At 39.4% G+C, this 15639-nt stretch overlaps 1 protein-coding gene across 1 annotated transcript in view; it reads right to left on the reverse strand.

The window, feature by feature from the left end:
- LOC101550120 (citrate synthase, mitochondrial-like) overlaps positions 1-11980 on the reverse strand; it is a 58298-nt gene extending 46318 nt beyond the window's left edge. The window contains 1 exon segment of the mRNA XM_055121252.1: positions 11817-11980. Within this exon segment, the coding sequence (XP_054977227.1) occupies positions 11817-11980 (164 nt within the window).
- Positions 11981-15639: the final 3659 nt, after the last annotated feature.

Below are 15639 nucleotides of genomic sequence, written 5' to 3' on the forward strand. Positions count from 1 at the left end.
ATTGCCCCTTCCCAACACAATATTTTGAATTTTTCTATCCCAAATCCCAAACTGTGCCCCCAAAGCAGAACCGAAATAATTAATTTGTGTTGCTTGTTGTTAATAATCCTCTAAAAATGACCCAATAAAGTTTCCTTAGAGGTAAGTGTGTGAAGATTGTTATATTTCATCCTGTAGCCATTAAGCTCTTGTATAAGAGATTACTAACATGTTTGTTAAACCCCATCAAATGTTGTGTGTTACTCTTGGTGCATCAGTGATGTAGAGTATGAGAGGTCACTCCAGGAATTCTAAAAATTAGAATACCATTGTACAGCACATTCACTCATGGGTGAGGTCATTGTTGCTTTCTTCTGGGAGCTTTATTTCTGAGTCTCTGAATCATGACCGTTGAGATTATATGGTCACAGGGGCAGTGAGTGTGACTGCCAATCTGCTGGTAAACTTGAGACATGGGGAGAGGAGGTCCATTCCTGCTCTGAGCGGGCTTGGAAACTTCAGTCACTGGGCCCACATACTTGGGATTTTCTTCAGATTCACTCATGGGTGATGCTCATCTGAGCCTGTGGAGAGCAGCCATGAGCATGGCATCGATTGAATTCTGAAGGTTTTAGGCTCTCAGTGCTCTGTTGGGGCACAGAGTAATACTTGCACCTCCACTCTCACTCCAAGTTGCCCCAGTGAAGACAGCTTCGCGTGGGTTCTGGTCATCTTATTTGGTATGCTTTGGTCATTAGGATGAGAGGATGGATCTCTACATCCTAACCAGAATTATTTTTACTTATTTATGTTTTATCTTTCTATTGGGAATTGAATTCTTTGGATATTAACTTGTAGTATTTGTTATCTTTTTTTTTTTTTGCTCTTTTGGGTCACACCTGGTGACGCACAGGGGTTACTCCTGGCTCTGCACTCAGGAATTACTCTGGCAGTGCTCAGGGGAATCATATGGGATGCTGGGAATAGAACCTGAGTCGGCCGAGTGCAACCAAATGCCCTACCCACTGTACTATCATTCCAGCCCTAGAATTTGTTATCTTAATAATGAAATCATCTCAAACAATGGGTTGCAATTTGTTTTAAGTTCTGCTTCACCCCTTACATTTTTTTCTATTGTATATTTGATAATCATTAATTTCTGAATACTACTGTAGTTTTAATTAATTTTTCTCCCAAGTACTTAAAAGCTGTTTCTATGAATGTGAGAGATTCTAATTTTGTTACATTGTGGTCCAAGTATCCTAAAACAATTGCTGTTTGGGGGCACCTTGGAGTTTTTTACATGGCCAAACATTTATTACATGACCAAAGATAAAGACCATGACTTATTTGGGTCAGGGTCAGGGTAAAAAGAAGCTTTTTCTACTATATACTTTGATAAATCTATTTCTGTATCTGAAGATTCATCTAAACCATCATCCTATTTAAATATTTTAGTCCTAATTTATCAAAGGCCGACGATGAAGACATAAATGTTTTTATTATACTTTTCATTGTCTTTATGTATTTTCCTCTGATGATTACCTTTGAATTTGCATCATTTTGCAATGAAATCTTTTCTTTACTCTCTCATTAAATCTAATTGTAACTCTAAATTTAACTGATCATAATAAATCCCACAGTCCACGATTAGTAGAGATTTTTATTACTTAATTTATTCTTTTTATTTTATAACCTTTCAAGCAAGTTTACCAGACCCAGAAATTCCATTTGCTTTAGCACAAATAATGCCATTTTTTCCTCTATTGTGGTCAAAACCTTGTGAGACTGAGTTAGTTAATTTCTCTGTTTAGATACCACAAGCTAATTTTGATTAGTTAACACAGGTAGGATAATTTTGCTTCCTATTTTATGACTGTAGAGGTCAGTAAGTTTCAAATGAAGCCTATACATTTTAAATCAGTCTTATTTTGCCAATTTTACTTCGGATCATAAGTATTTGTGTCAAATATTCTGACAATTCTATTTAGAAGAAAAATGAAAATAGGGGCGATATATAAACAGATTTGGACATGAAAAAAGTCTTTTCGCTTTCATTAAAGTTTCAGGCATCTATGCTAGTTTAGGAGAAACATGTAAACTGCCAGTACTTATAAAAACACACAGAAAATTGATTTATTTTCAAAAGTTCTTTAGTTCTACTTTAAGACGTTTCTCCTTAATATTTCTGAATAAATATCCTTATTTTTTTAGACAAAAATAATCTAATTCCTAGTTGAATCTGGCTCTTGGTCTGCCAGGTCTGTTCTACAACTTTTGAGTCTTTTATGAACAGGAGGTCAAACACAGTTCTTGTCAACCAAGAAAAAAAATTGATCAAATATGATTATTTTTCCCTTCAGAAACATTATGAGAGGGACTTAAGGCAAAGATAGGTTAGGTAGACTGGATTGCTCATGTTCCCAGACCCTAATGATACTAGCCTATTCCATTTCTTTTTCTTAGACTTATAATTTTTAATTTAGCATGTGTTTGAAATGCTAGAGTCCTTTGTGACTACTAAATACTCAGTTTGTTTTTGTTACTGTTTCAATTTGGTTTTGGGTCACACTCAGCAATACTCAGGACCTATTCCCTTCTCTGCGCTCAGGGATCACTTCTGGTGGTCTTAGGGGATGGAACCTCTGGGGATGCAACCTGGGCTGGCAGTATGCAAGGGAAGCACACACCTGTTATACTATGTCTTTGACCATTCTTAGTTTTTTTTAAATTTTTAAAGTGTTTTGGTTTTCCATATTTACTTTTTATAACAACACACTCAACAAGGAAAAACCCTCTCCAAACCCTAAGTTACTTTCAGAAGGTTTTAAGATAGAATTTCTTATCACAAAATAAAACAAGGACAAATAGAAACAAACAAAAAAGTACAATACAAATAGAAAACTGAATCCAAATGCAAGCAAAATAAATAAAATCCAAATATGGGGCCAGAGAGATGGTAAAACAGGTAGGGCTCCTGTCTTGCATGCAGCCATGTTCAATCTCTGGCATACCACATAATTTCCCCAAGCACTTCTTGGAGTGATCCCTTAGTGCAGAGCCAGGAGTAAGCCCTGGAAAACTTTCTACGTGGTTCAAAAACCAGAAAAAAGAAATAAACACAAATACAAAAACAGAACCAAAACCCAAAACCTCCAAACCCAAAAACTCACAAACAGATCTCCAAAATGTATGTCCTCCCAAGGACAAGGTTAAGAAGATTCAGTTTTATGAGGATATCAGATATTTTTATTTTATATATTTGTATATTTTAATTCTTCCTTTTGCCTTTGGGTAACACCTGGCAATGCTCATGGGTAATTCCTGAGTCTTCATTCAGTAATTATTCCTGGTGGAACTCAGAAGACCATATGGATGCTAGAAATTGGCTGCATACAAGGCAAACACCCTACCTGCTGAACTATCTCTTCAGCTCCATAACAATATATTTTAATTCTAACTCAGTCACAATTCAAATGACTTTTGTCCATTAATGGACAAAAAGGTGGGGTAAATTGACCACTGATTCTCATACTAATTTTCAATAAAAATATAAAAATATATAGGAATTTTTTTCATGATTATAATGATGGCTAATGAGTTTTATAACCATAGTATTAAAATAGATTAGAAATAAGGATAGGCATGGACAAGGGAAATAGTTTACTTAGTAAACTTAGTAAGACGCTGCACACTTCCAAATTCAACAATAGTGTACATGGGCTTAATTCCCAACACATGTAGTCTCCTGAGCCTTGCAGGGAGTGATTCCTGAGTACAGAGCCAGGAATAAACTCTCCTGGGTATGCCTCACCCCACCAAAAAAGGAGAAAGGTATTAGAATAGTCATATAAGAAAAAGAGTCAACCTAAGTATCAAATTTGGTTTTGTTCAGTATGCGACCAGAAAGATATGGCTTGTGTAAACACACCGGGCACAGAGCAGCGGCGCTCTATCTCTCCTGCCACCCACGTTCAGTAGTCTCCAGCCGCTTTCTCTCACCCCGATGAGGTTGATGGCAATGATGAGGCAGGCGAAAGAAGGAATAAGGGCTAGGTTGGTTGGCCTCAGTTGCAGTTTATTCTATTCCCATCTCCATTCTCCTCTGATTCTCCTCCTGCTTCTTCCTCCCCCATGCTACTTCATTCTCCTTCTTGCTCTGGGTCTGGATCTCGATCTGGCTTCTCCAGATCTGGCACTGGAACTCGCCCCCCAGCCTACTCTTACAACCTAGTTAAATCCCCAAGAATGAGGGATTGGGGCTTACACATAGTTGTGGTCACAATCAGTAGGGGTAAAGTTCTTTCCCTCAGGGGATGCTTCTTCTAGGACAGATTCTCTTTCAGCAGGACATCCACCCAAGAGTGGAATCCCATGGGTGTATTTCTCCTCTCCTTGTCCAACTAACATACAAGTATTCATAATATTAATCATTTTGTATGGACACAGCAAGAGATGCATTAAACGTATAGAATTGCTCTCCTGGGGTCATCTTGATCTCAGACTACAGCACTCAGGCCAGACTAGTCTTTCCTATCCCTAGCAGGGCCCTAGTCTTCCCTGGGGCCCCTTGAAGGGGATGGGCTCCAGCTTCCCTCCCCACCCCAAGCAGAGTTCCCGGTGGCCTAAGACCACCAGAACCTAGCTGCAGCCATGCTGGAGGCTCCTCTCTACACGTTCGGACAGGCCTCATGCATGAAGGTACTGGCAGAGGAACCCAGGTGTGTGTAATCTCATCAACGGCCAACATCCAGAGGGAAACTTAAAAGCAAGCTCTCAGAAGCGATATCTTTAGCCTACTTCTCCCTCTGGGAGAAACTGGAAATCTTCTGAGTTTCCTGCCCCCATGGGATAGCCTTGCAATCTCCCCATGGTGTATTCATATGCAAAGTCCAGTAACAAGCTGGATCTCATTCCTCTGACCCTGAAGAGCCCCCAGTGCAACATCGTTACAAGGGCTAAGTCGAAATAGACTTCTAAGATCTCAGGGAAAGGATGAAAATCGGTGATTAACGGGATATTGTGATTGTGATTGATTGATTAGGGCAAAAAGCTGATTAACTGGTTGGGAAAGAGAGCATAGAAGTGGTTACAGATAGATAAAGGAATGGGAGTGACTCGGGAACACTTTGATGGGTGTGACCCAATATACCTAAGCTCCTGTGGCAAGGAGAACAGGACAAACCAGTGATATCCTACAGTAGCTCAAAGGGATGAAATACCTGTCATACCTGCTTGAGTTTCAAAGTTGATCCCTGTCCCTGGAATCACATGACCTCCCAATCTCTGTCCCAGAACTACCAGGTGTCACCCTGGCAGACCCCCAACATCATTGTATAAGGCACTGACATTGCTGCCTCAAGGTTAAAACCAGGTCTGAACCACCAGTATTGCTGGAGCATCCTCTGTCCTCCTAATCTTCACTGGGGAACTCTTTAAAAATGTCATTAGAGAAAAAAATAGCTCACATGTCATAATGTATTGACACTTGGCTAGATACCAAGAAAAACGTAAACTAAAGCAACCATCTCACTTGCACTGAGAAATAAATCATTAGGTTGATATTAATGAACTTTCACATTTTTGATCAGTGTGTCATTTTAATATATTACTCATAAGTAAATTAGAACCATAAAATAAGTTTATTTCATTTTTAAACAAAGGTTTTATATTTTTTCTTCATTTTAAAATATAAATTTACTTCCAAATAAGAAACAAACTATGAAAGTCTGATAGGAAAAATTTTACTACTTTAACTATAAAATGGCATTAGAATCATCTAAAAAAAACAGTACAGAAGTTGTTCATGAAGTTGAAAAGCAAATAAAAATATGGAAAAATATTTTTAACTCATGCATTCAGCCCTGTGAGCTATCTCTTTAGCCCTAATAATTTATTTTATCTCTGGAGATTTCTCAAAGTGGGGGCAGGCAGCCTCCTTCTCAGAGGTAGTGGTGGTGGGGTGACACCAGAAACCCCAGCTTCCACACCCATATCCCATAGCCACTGTTATGAAAACTCATTGGCCCAATTCTACAGGTCCTGGAGATGCTGAACACCTCCAAATTCTACAATACAGACAGCCCAGTAGGATCACAGCACATTTGGTAGGAAAGTCACAGAGAAGTCAACTAGCTCAATAAACAAAAGCAATAACACAGACGGCTCAACTAGCAACAACTTAGTAAACTCAGTGAGATATAAGAATTTTCACAAATTTTCTTCTAGTGAAGTATTTTCAATAATTCCATTAGCTATTTAGTTATAACAATAATACAAAGTAAACTGTTTTGTGCCTACTGATGGGGCATGCTTGGGGAGTGGGTGGGAAACTGGACAATGGTGGCAGAAAGGTTAGACTGGTGGTAGGTGGTGTTGGTACACTGAATGTTCAGAACAACTGTATTATGAACAATTTTATAAACCATGGTGCATAAAGTGTTTTTTTAAAAAAAGAAATTGTTTCCACACACACTCACATGTACACATACATATACACACACAGAGAGACAATAATACTATTACCAAAGGCTCAGCTTCATATATAAGTGGCAGTCAATGTACTTTTTTTCATCTATACGTTTTTTGGTTATTACTAGAACACCTGTTAATAGTAGGTGTTTACTTAGGACATTTGTATCGAATTCTGCTGCATGTACTATTCATTGTACTATGGTGCTAAAACACGAAAATGAAAGTTGGTAAGTGAAGAAAAGAGAAGGGATGAAGTGAGAGAAAAATCAAACAATGAAAGGGGTGAAGTATCCACCTTATCAAGTACAGTGAATAAGGTGCTTGCTTTACACACAGCTGACCTGGGTTCAAACCTCAGCATCCCAGATAGTCCCCAGAGCCCACCAAGAATGATCACTGATTACCCACCAGTGGTAATCTCTAAGCACAACTGAGTGTGGCCCAAAACTAAAAGAAAAAGAAAAAAATCAAAGCAGTGAGGTATTTATTCTACCCTACTTCAAGCTGGGAAGCTTAATATAAAATAAATTTGTTTGACTATAATTATGGCAGAGAGTCTCTTGCCCACACTCCTGGCTGTCTTCCCTGGGCCCCTCGGAGGGGATGGGCTCCAGCTTCCCTCCCCACCCTGAGCAGAGCTCCTGGCGGCCGAAGACCACCGGGACCTAGCTACAGCTATGCTCAAGGCCCCTCTCCACACATTTGGACGGGCATCAAGCATGAAGGTACTGGCAGAGGAACCCAGTTGTGTGTAATCCCATCAACGACCAACATCCAGAGACTTAAAAGCAAGCTCCCAGAAGCGTGCAGCTGCTTCGTGGCCACACGATATCTTGTAGCCTACTTCTGCCTCTGGTAGAAACTGGCAAGCTTCTGAGAGTTTCCTGTCCATATGGGACAGCCTTGCAAGCTTCCCATGGTGTATTCATAGGCTAAATCCAGTAACAAGCTGGATCTCATTCCCCTGACCCTGAAAGAGCCTCCAGTGCAACATAATTGGGAGGGCTGAGTCGAGAGAGTTCTAAGATCTCAGGGAAAGGTTGAATTGAGAGGTTACTGAGCCCGCTCAAGAAATCGACGATTAACGGGATTTCGTGATCGTGATAATTATGGAGGTTAGAAATCAAGACCAGGGTATCCCAAAATGAGCCACTTCTGAAGGCCCTGAGGGAGAATTTGTTCCATCCATGCTCCTCCCTGGCTTCTGGTGGTTTGTTGGTAATCTTTGGTTCATAGATGTTGCATCCAAATTGCTAAGTCTTCATATGGCATCTTTCTGTATGCCACTCTTTTCTTGCATTAATATTATTCCCATTCCTAAGCACACATTTGTAATGGATTAGGACTCATCCTTTGGACTTAGTCTGAACTTGAACTTCTGCAAAGAACCTATTTCCAAACAAGGCACATTCACAAGAAGTGGGAGTTATGTCTTGATGACTTGAATAGAATGTGGTGAGCTGGGTGGAATACTCATGTAGATATTCATCTTATCTTTTGGAAGACACTTTAATAATTATATAAACCTCAAATGAATATAATATCTGTCCAAACAATACATTCTTTGGAATTTTTTCCTAGATCCATGCTTAAGTACATTTTTCAAGTTCTGTGCAGTGTGTTTTACTGTAACATTCATTGTAAAGGAAGAACAAAATAAAACAAAATTAGACACAGACTAAGCATACACCACTTGAAGACTGCATTAATTAAGTCTCATTAATTATACTGGGACTAAAAAAAGTACTACTTGTTCCTTTGTAGGAAGTGAGATAGATATACTCATCAGGAAAGATCTGTAACATGCATTCAATTAAAAAGCACGGAATAACTGTTTTCTAGTACAAGAATTATAAGGATTAAAAAATATATATCATATGGTAGTTGTTTTCTTGAGGAATACACAAGAAAATGTTAACAACTTTATTTAAAAAATTTTATTAAATCACCGTGAGATAGTTATAAGCTTTCATGTTTGGGTTACAGTCACACAATTATCAAACACCCATCTCTCCACCAGTTCACATTCCCCACCACCATTGTCTCTTTATACCCCCCTTTCCCACCCTCCCCCGACTCCATGGCAGAAAATATTCCCCATATTCTCTCTCTACATTTGGGCATTATGGTTTGCAATACAGATACTGAGAGGTCACCATGTTTGGTCCATTATCTACTTTCAGCACACATCTCCCATCCTGACCAATTTCTCCAGCCATCATTTTCTTAGTAATCCCTTCTCTATTCCAGCTGCCTTCTCCTATCCGCTCAAGAGGCAGGCTTCCAGCTATGGAGCAGTCTTTCTGGCCCTTATATCTACTGTCTTTGGGTGTCAGCCTTATGTTATATTATTTTATACTCCACAAATGAGTGCAGTCTTTCTATGTCTGTCCCTCTCTTTCTGACTCATTTCATTTAGCCTGATACTCTCCATCTCTATCCACTTATAACCTTGTGAAAACACCTTGTAATTGAAGATGAAGGAGACTTTTAATTTTATGCCATTTTAAGATATTCAATGTAAGATATTCATTGTAAGATTCATTGTAAGATATTCAATATTCAATCTTATATTTCCTGTTTTGTCGTCAGTATTTATATCTTAGTTTATTTTTTTCTTGTTTTTGTCTTTAGTATTTATGTATGATTTGGGGTTATGGACCATTTAATTTTTGCTTTCGTATTATCTGCATTAAAATATTAATGAAAGTTAAGGATGTAAACAAATTCTCCTTACAACATTCTTTAGATGAGAGTTTTTATTTGTTGTTGGGCAGAATTTTTCTATAGAGATGTATTTATGAGCAAGTTTAACATTTGCTGGAGATTGCTGTTCCATCGTTATGAGTGTATGCTCATGGCTATGATATTGATTTCTATCTATGCAATAAGCTATGAGTAGGAGTTGTCCATAGCTTTGGAATGCTAACTGGAAAAAAACTGTAGTTTATGAAGCTAGAAAACAAGATAATGTTTGCATTTATTTTAGAGGGAAATCCAAAGACTAAACAAATAGAGACACTTACACAGGGGTTTTTATGCACACAATCTGTGAGGGTGGGCATTCCACGCATGTATCACGCTTATCTTGTCGAGCTCAGTACAGATGTTAGGTAATGATTTTTATTCTCCAATCTCAGGGCCAGGTTAACTAGCTCAGGCAGATGTTAACTGTCATGGCCCTCATCCCATTGTCTCCTCAACCAGAGTGCCTGTGTGTGGAGTGCTGGAGCAAGTCCCTGGGCCCCTGTAAACAGGGCCGGCTTTTGATTTCAGGGGAAGGGGGTTTGGTCAAAGTCTTAGGCTGGCTGCTGAGAACCCAACAATAGAAGATTTTATGAAAGATGCTTTTTGTTTTTCTGGGAGCTAAAAATCTTCTGTAATATCTGCCTGTACTTGCTATGACCAAACAATCTAGTGAACCAACTTTCTATAGGGAAAACTGCTCAAACAATTATAGTCCGTTGTGTTTTTTCTGGATACATGAATAGATTAATTATTGTTGAGACACAATGAGTATTTTCTTTATTGTCACAATGACAATAAAGGAATTTTTTTTGGGGGGGGGCGTCACACCTGGCAGTGCACAGGGGTTATTCCTGGCGCTCACTCAGGAATCAACCCTGGTGGTGCTCAGGGGACCAATATGGGATGCTGGGAATTGAACCCGGGTTGACCGTATGCAAGGCAAACACTCTACCCACTGTGCTATTGCTCCAGCTCCACAATGGGAGAAAATTTTATAGTAGCATTATATTTTGAATAATTTTAAGATACTGTGATAATCATCTTTAAAGAAAAAATGCAAATTATATGAGATGTTTGGATCTAAACTAAGTGCCTACTGACAGGAGATAGAAAAATCCTTCTATTCAGCTAATTTATCTTTCTAAAGTCAACTGGATTGGCCCCTTAGACACCCACCCATCAAAGGTTGGTTACCCTGAATGAGACAAACACATAAGGAGACAAATGCACATGGCTATTAAAGCATTAGGGTCTTCTGGACAGCTATCTGGGGGTCTCACAGCCAGCTATTTATTCATTACAGTATCACTCCCCTATTCCCACAGGGCTCCTAACAGATGAGTGATTGTTGACAGAGGCATAAGGACAGTTAGTAAACACATCAACATTCAATAAGTACGTTAAGATCAGAATTGAAATGCTAAGTCCTCACAGTTTCCTATTCTGTTTTTTGCTTGAGGAGTCCCTACAGCTTAAAGACCCTAAACAGACTTGCTCTATGCTTACCTGGAACAGTTTTACAGCTATTTTGCTTTTATGCAGCTACTTGCTATCTATTCTATTCTTTCCTAGTATATTATTCTTTCCTGAGTACAGTTTTTGCAAACTATTTGCATTTCAGTAACTAACCTAACCTATCTTACCAAGGAGCCTCTCCCATTCTTAGATTTTTTTTTAAAGGGGGACAAATCTCCACATTGGTCTATTAGTGTTCCTGTAAATTTCCAAGTGAGTTTTGAGTCTTGTTGCTATTAACTGTAGGTTTTTTCTTTTCTTATTATATGGAGTTTCATCATTTAAAAAGTCTCCTAGGAGCTGTAGTGACAGTGTAGTTGGTACATGCTTGCCTTGCATGTGGCCAAGTAGAATTCAATCCCCAGAACCCCACATCATCCCCCCAAGCATGACTAGGAATGATCCTCGAGTGCTGAGCCAGGAGTAAACTCTAAGCACTGTTGAGTGTGACCCCCAAAACAATAGCAACAAAAACTTCCCCCAAATAAATAAAGTGTCTCCTAAAATTAAGTCTTCATAATCTTACATTTAAAGTTGCTTTTTTCTTTTACTATAGAAGGCTGAGAAATTTAGAATTCATTTTTGATTTGAGTTTTATCCATTGCTAAGGTAGATTCAAGTCGGATTTTTAAAAGCTGTCATATACATTTTTTTGCACAATCAGGCAACTGAACCAGCTGCATGGTCCAAGGAGGCCTCTGCAGGTGAAATTTCATGAAAGGCCATCTTGTACCATCAAGCACTTTTGCTGAACACAGAGTTTAAATTGCTTAAAGTAGACCCAAGGGGAAAGAGCTTTCACATTTTTCCTATTTCTAAACACAGGAAAATACTTGGTTAATTGCAGAATGGCTAAAAAAGAATGATATCATCTACTGTAAAGAACAAAATAAAGGTTATTCCTTTCATTCCCACTCATCCTCATCTTTATTTTAATGACACCACCATCCTTTACCTCCAATGGCTGCACAATTTTCACCAACCCTTACCTCTAGCTGTTATATCTAGAGCTAGATTTATAAATGTAAATTTATAAAACTTCTATAGCTTTACCTCTAGAAGTTTTATATATATATATTTTAAATTATGTCTCCTTTTGCGCGTCTTGAACAGCTGAGGACCGATCGGGAAACGCTTCCCTGCGCTGCGCAGACCTGAGAAACTGTCCCCCAAGGCGGCTTCCTGCCGGCTTGGGCTTCTCTGCATCCTCTTCCACCTTGCCGGGGCGGCCAATCCAGGGAGATGGGGCGGCGCGCCGCCCCATCTCCCGAGTCTTGAACAGGTGAGGACCGACAGGGAAAACGCGGACCTGCGAGAAACTGCGACCCCGCCAAGGAAGATTCTGGGGGCGTGGCCTGCATTTCAGTGGACGTGGTCTCAAAGTGGGCGTGGCCTTCTGTCGGATCGGCCAACGCTAACGCGGCCTCAGATATTATCTCCACAGATATTATCTCTGACCTTAGCACAATAGGTATTGTCTATTTCTTTGAAAATCACTTTAATCATCCCAATCACCTATGCAAAATACCCACTAGCTTAGTCTAACTTTATACAACCTATCACTGAATAAGGGAAGCTTAGCACAAACAGAAACCCTCCTTCCCACAACAAGAGGGAACAGGAATAAAGAGCCACAAAGCTCAGACTCTACACTTCCATATCAAGATGAAGAAGCAGCGAAAATCCCCTCCACCAAGAGAGGGAAATGAAAAGATTCCAGAAACATCATCAGGGGCTACTCCCATCTACAACCTCTCAGATAAACAATTCAGAGAGGAAATCTGGAGGAGAGTTGACCTATTACAAGCAACCATGGAACGGACATCCAATAAGCTACGGGAGGAGATGAATGAAGCACTGCAACGGTCTACCAAGAAAATGCAGGAAGAAATGAGAGCAGAAATTTCAAACCTACGAACGGAAGTCACACAAATAAAGGAATCGGTAGATGAACTAAAAATCTCATTAGATGGCCTCAACAGTAGAATGACTACAGCCGAAGACAGAATCAGTGACCTAGAAGATGAGCTACAGAAAGCTTATAGACAACAACAAATCATGGCCAAAGACCTCAATATGGCTGTAGAACGAATCAGAGCCCTGGGGGATGACTTCAAGAGGAACAACATTAGAATCATTGGAGTACCAGAAGCACAGGGAAGTAACCCCAATGAAAAAAACACAGTCAAAGACATCATTGTTAAGAAATTCCCAGAGCTGGAGAAGGCAGGCATCCAGATACAAGGAGTCCGAAGAGTACCAGCAAAAAGAGACCCAAACAAAAAGACTCCAAGGCATATCATAGTCAGAATGACGGATGCTATGGATAGAGACACAATTCTGCAAGTAGCAAGGTCAAAGAAGGAAATCACATACAAAGGAGCACCCCTCAGATTTACAGCAGACCTGTCAGAGGAAACCCTCCGAGCCCGAAGACAGTGGTGGGACATAGTGAAAAAACTCAATGAAATGAATGCCTCACTTAGAATACTTTATCCAGCTAAACTCTCACTCAAACTCGAAGGAAACATACACTACTTCTCAGACAAACAGCAGCTCAGGAACTTCATAGACTCAAAACCAAACTTGAAAGAAGGTCTAAAGGGGCTACTGTGAGACAAGTAGGAGCCCCATAAGAACAACAAATCCCACAGAAAGATGACACAAAACCCCATCACAATAATCTCTCTCAATGTCAACAGCCTAAATGCACCTATCAAGAGACACAGAGTGGCAAAATGGATCCGGAAATTAAACCCAGCATTCTGTTGCCTGCAAGAAACTCATCTGAATAAACAGAGTAAACATAGACTCAAAGTCAAAGGATGGAAAACAATCCTGCAAGCAAACAATCCCCTTATAAAAGCTGGAGCATCCTAATATCCGACAACATAGATTTCAGGTTGAAAAAGATTAAAAGGGATAGCGAAGGTCATTTTCTGTTCATCAAGGGATATGTACAACAGGAAGAAATCACACTCTTAAACATATATGCACCTAATGAGCAACCAGCTAAGTATTTAAAACAACTCCTAACAGACTTCAAAGAGGACATCACTAACAGCACAATAGTAGTCGGAGACTTCAATACGGCCTTATCGCCTCTAGATAGATCGACAAGAACAAAACTCAACAAGGAAACATTGACTCTGAAAGAAGAAATTGAAGAGAGAGGCCTAATAGACCTATACAGGGCCTTACACCCCAAAAAGAAAGAATACACATTCTTTTCCAGTGCACACGGAACATTTTCTAAAATAGACCATGTACTGGGCCCCAGAACATACCTCAATAGAATCGGAAAAATAGAAATTGTATCAACCATCTTCTCAGACCACGATGCACTGAAGATAGAAGCTAACCACTCACCAACACGGAGAATCAAATCAAACACTTGGAAATTAAACAATTCAATGTTGAACAATGAGTGGGTCAGGAAGGAAATCAAGGAAGAAATAAAAAAATACTTAGAAACAAATGAGAATGAAGACACGAGCTGCCAAAACCTATGGGACGCAGCCAAAGCCTTGATAAGGGGAAAATTTATAGCTCTACAAGCATTCCTCAGGAAGGAAAAAAGGGCCCACATAGACAGCTTGACTTCACGACTCAAGACCTTAGAAAAGGATCAGAAAAAGGAACCCAAACCAGATTGAAGGAAATAAATAATAAAAATTAGAGCAGAAATTAATGACATGGAAACCAAAAAGACAATCCGAAAGATCAATGAAACAAAGAGCTGGTTCTTTGAGAAAATAAATAAGATTGATGAACCGCTAGCAAGACTCACAAAGAAAGAAAGAGAACCCTAATAAATCGAATCAGAAATGAAAAGGGGACATCATAACAGAAACCAGTGACATTCAAAAGATCATTAGAGACTACTTCGAAAGTCTATATGCCACAAAACAGGAGAACCTAAAAGAAATGGATGGATTCCTCGATTCCTACAATCTCCCAAGACTGAACAAAGAAGACTTGGAATACCTGAATAGACCCATCAATGTTAAGGAAATTGAAACTGTAATCAAAAACCTCCCCAAAAACAAAAGCCCAGGCCCAGATGGTTTCACTGGCGAATTCTTCCAAACATTTAAAGAAGACCTGTTGCCTGTTTTCCTCAAACTTTTCCAGGAAATTGAAAAAACAGGAACTCTCCCAAACAGTTTCTATGAAGCACACATCTCCCCAATACCAAATGCAAACAAAGAAACCACTAAGAAAGAAAATTACAGACCAATATCCCTGATGAACACCGATGCGAAGATCCTCAACAAAATACTGGCAAATAGGATCCAACAACTCATCAAAAAGATCATACATCACGACCAAGTGGGATTCATCCCGGGGATGCAAGGATGGTTTAACATTCGGAAATCAATCAACATAATCCATCATATCAACAAAAGTAAAGATAAAACCATATGATCATATCAATAGATACAGAGAAAGCATTTGACAAGATCCAGCATCCGTTCATGATGAAAACCCTCACCAAAATGGGTTTTGGAGGAACTTTCCTCAAGATAGTCGAAGCCATCTATCACAAGCCTACGGCAAGCATTATCCTCAAAGGGGAAAAACTAAAGGCCTTTCCTCTCAGATCAGCACGAGACAAGGATGCCCACTCTCACCACTCCTCTTCAATATAGTACTGGAAATACTTGCGATAGCTATTAGACAAGAAAAAGAGATTAAGGGCATCCAGATAGGAAAGGAAGAAATCAAACTCTCACTATTTGCAGATGATATGATACTATATCTAGAGAAGCCTAAAGCCTCTACTAAGAAACTCTTAGAAACAATAGATTTATACAGTAAAGTTGCAGGCTACAAAATCAATGCCCCAAAATCCATGGCCTTCATATATGCAAACAATGAGGCAGAAGAAAGGGTCATGAAAAAAGCAATCCCATTCACAAT

This window comes from Sorex araneus, chromosome X (assembly GCF_027595985.1).
Source record: "Sorex araneus isolate mSorAra2 chromosome X, mSorAra2.pri, whole genome shotgun sequence".
NCBI lineage: Eukaryota > Metazoa > Chordata > Mammalia > Eulipotyphla > Soricidae > Sorex > Sorex araneus.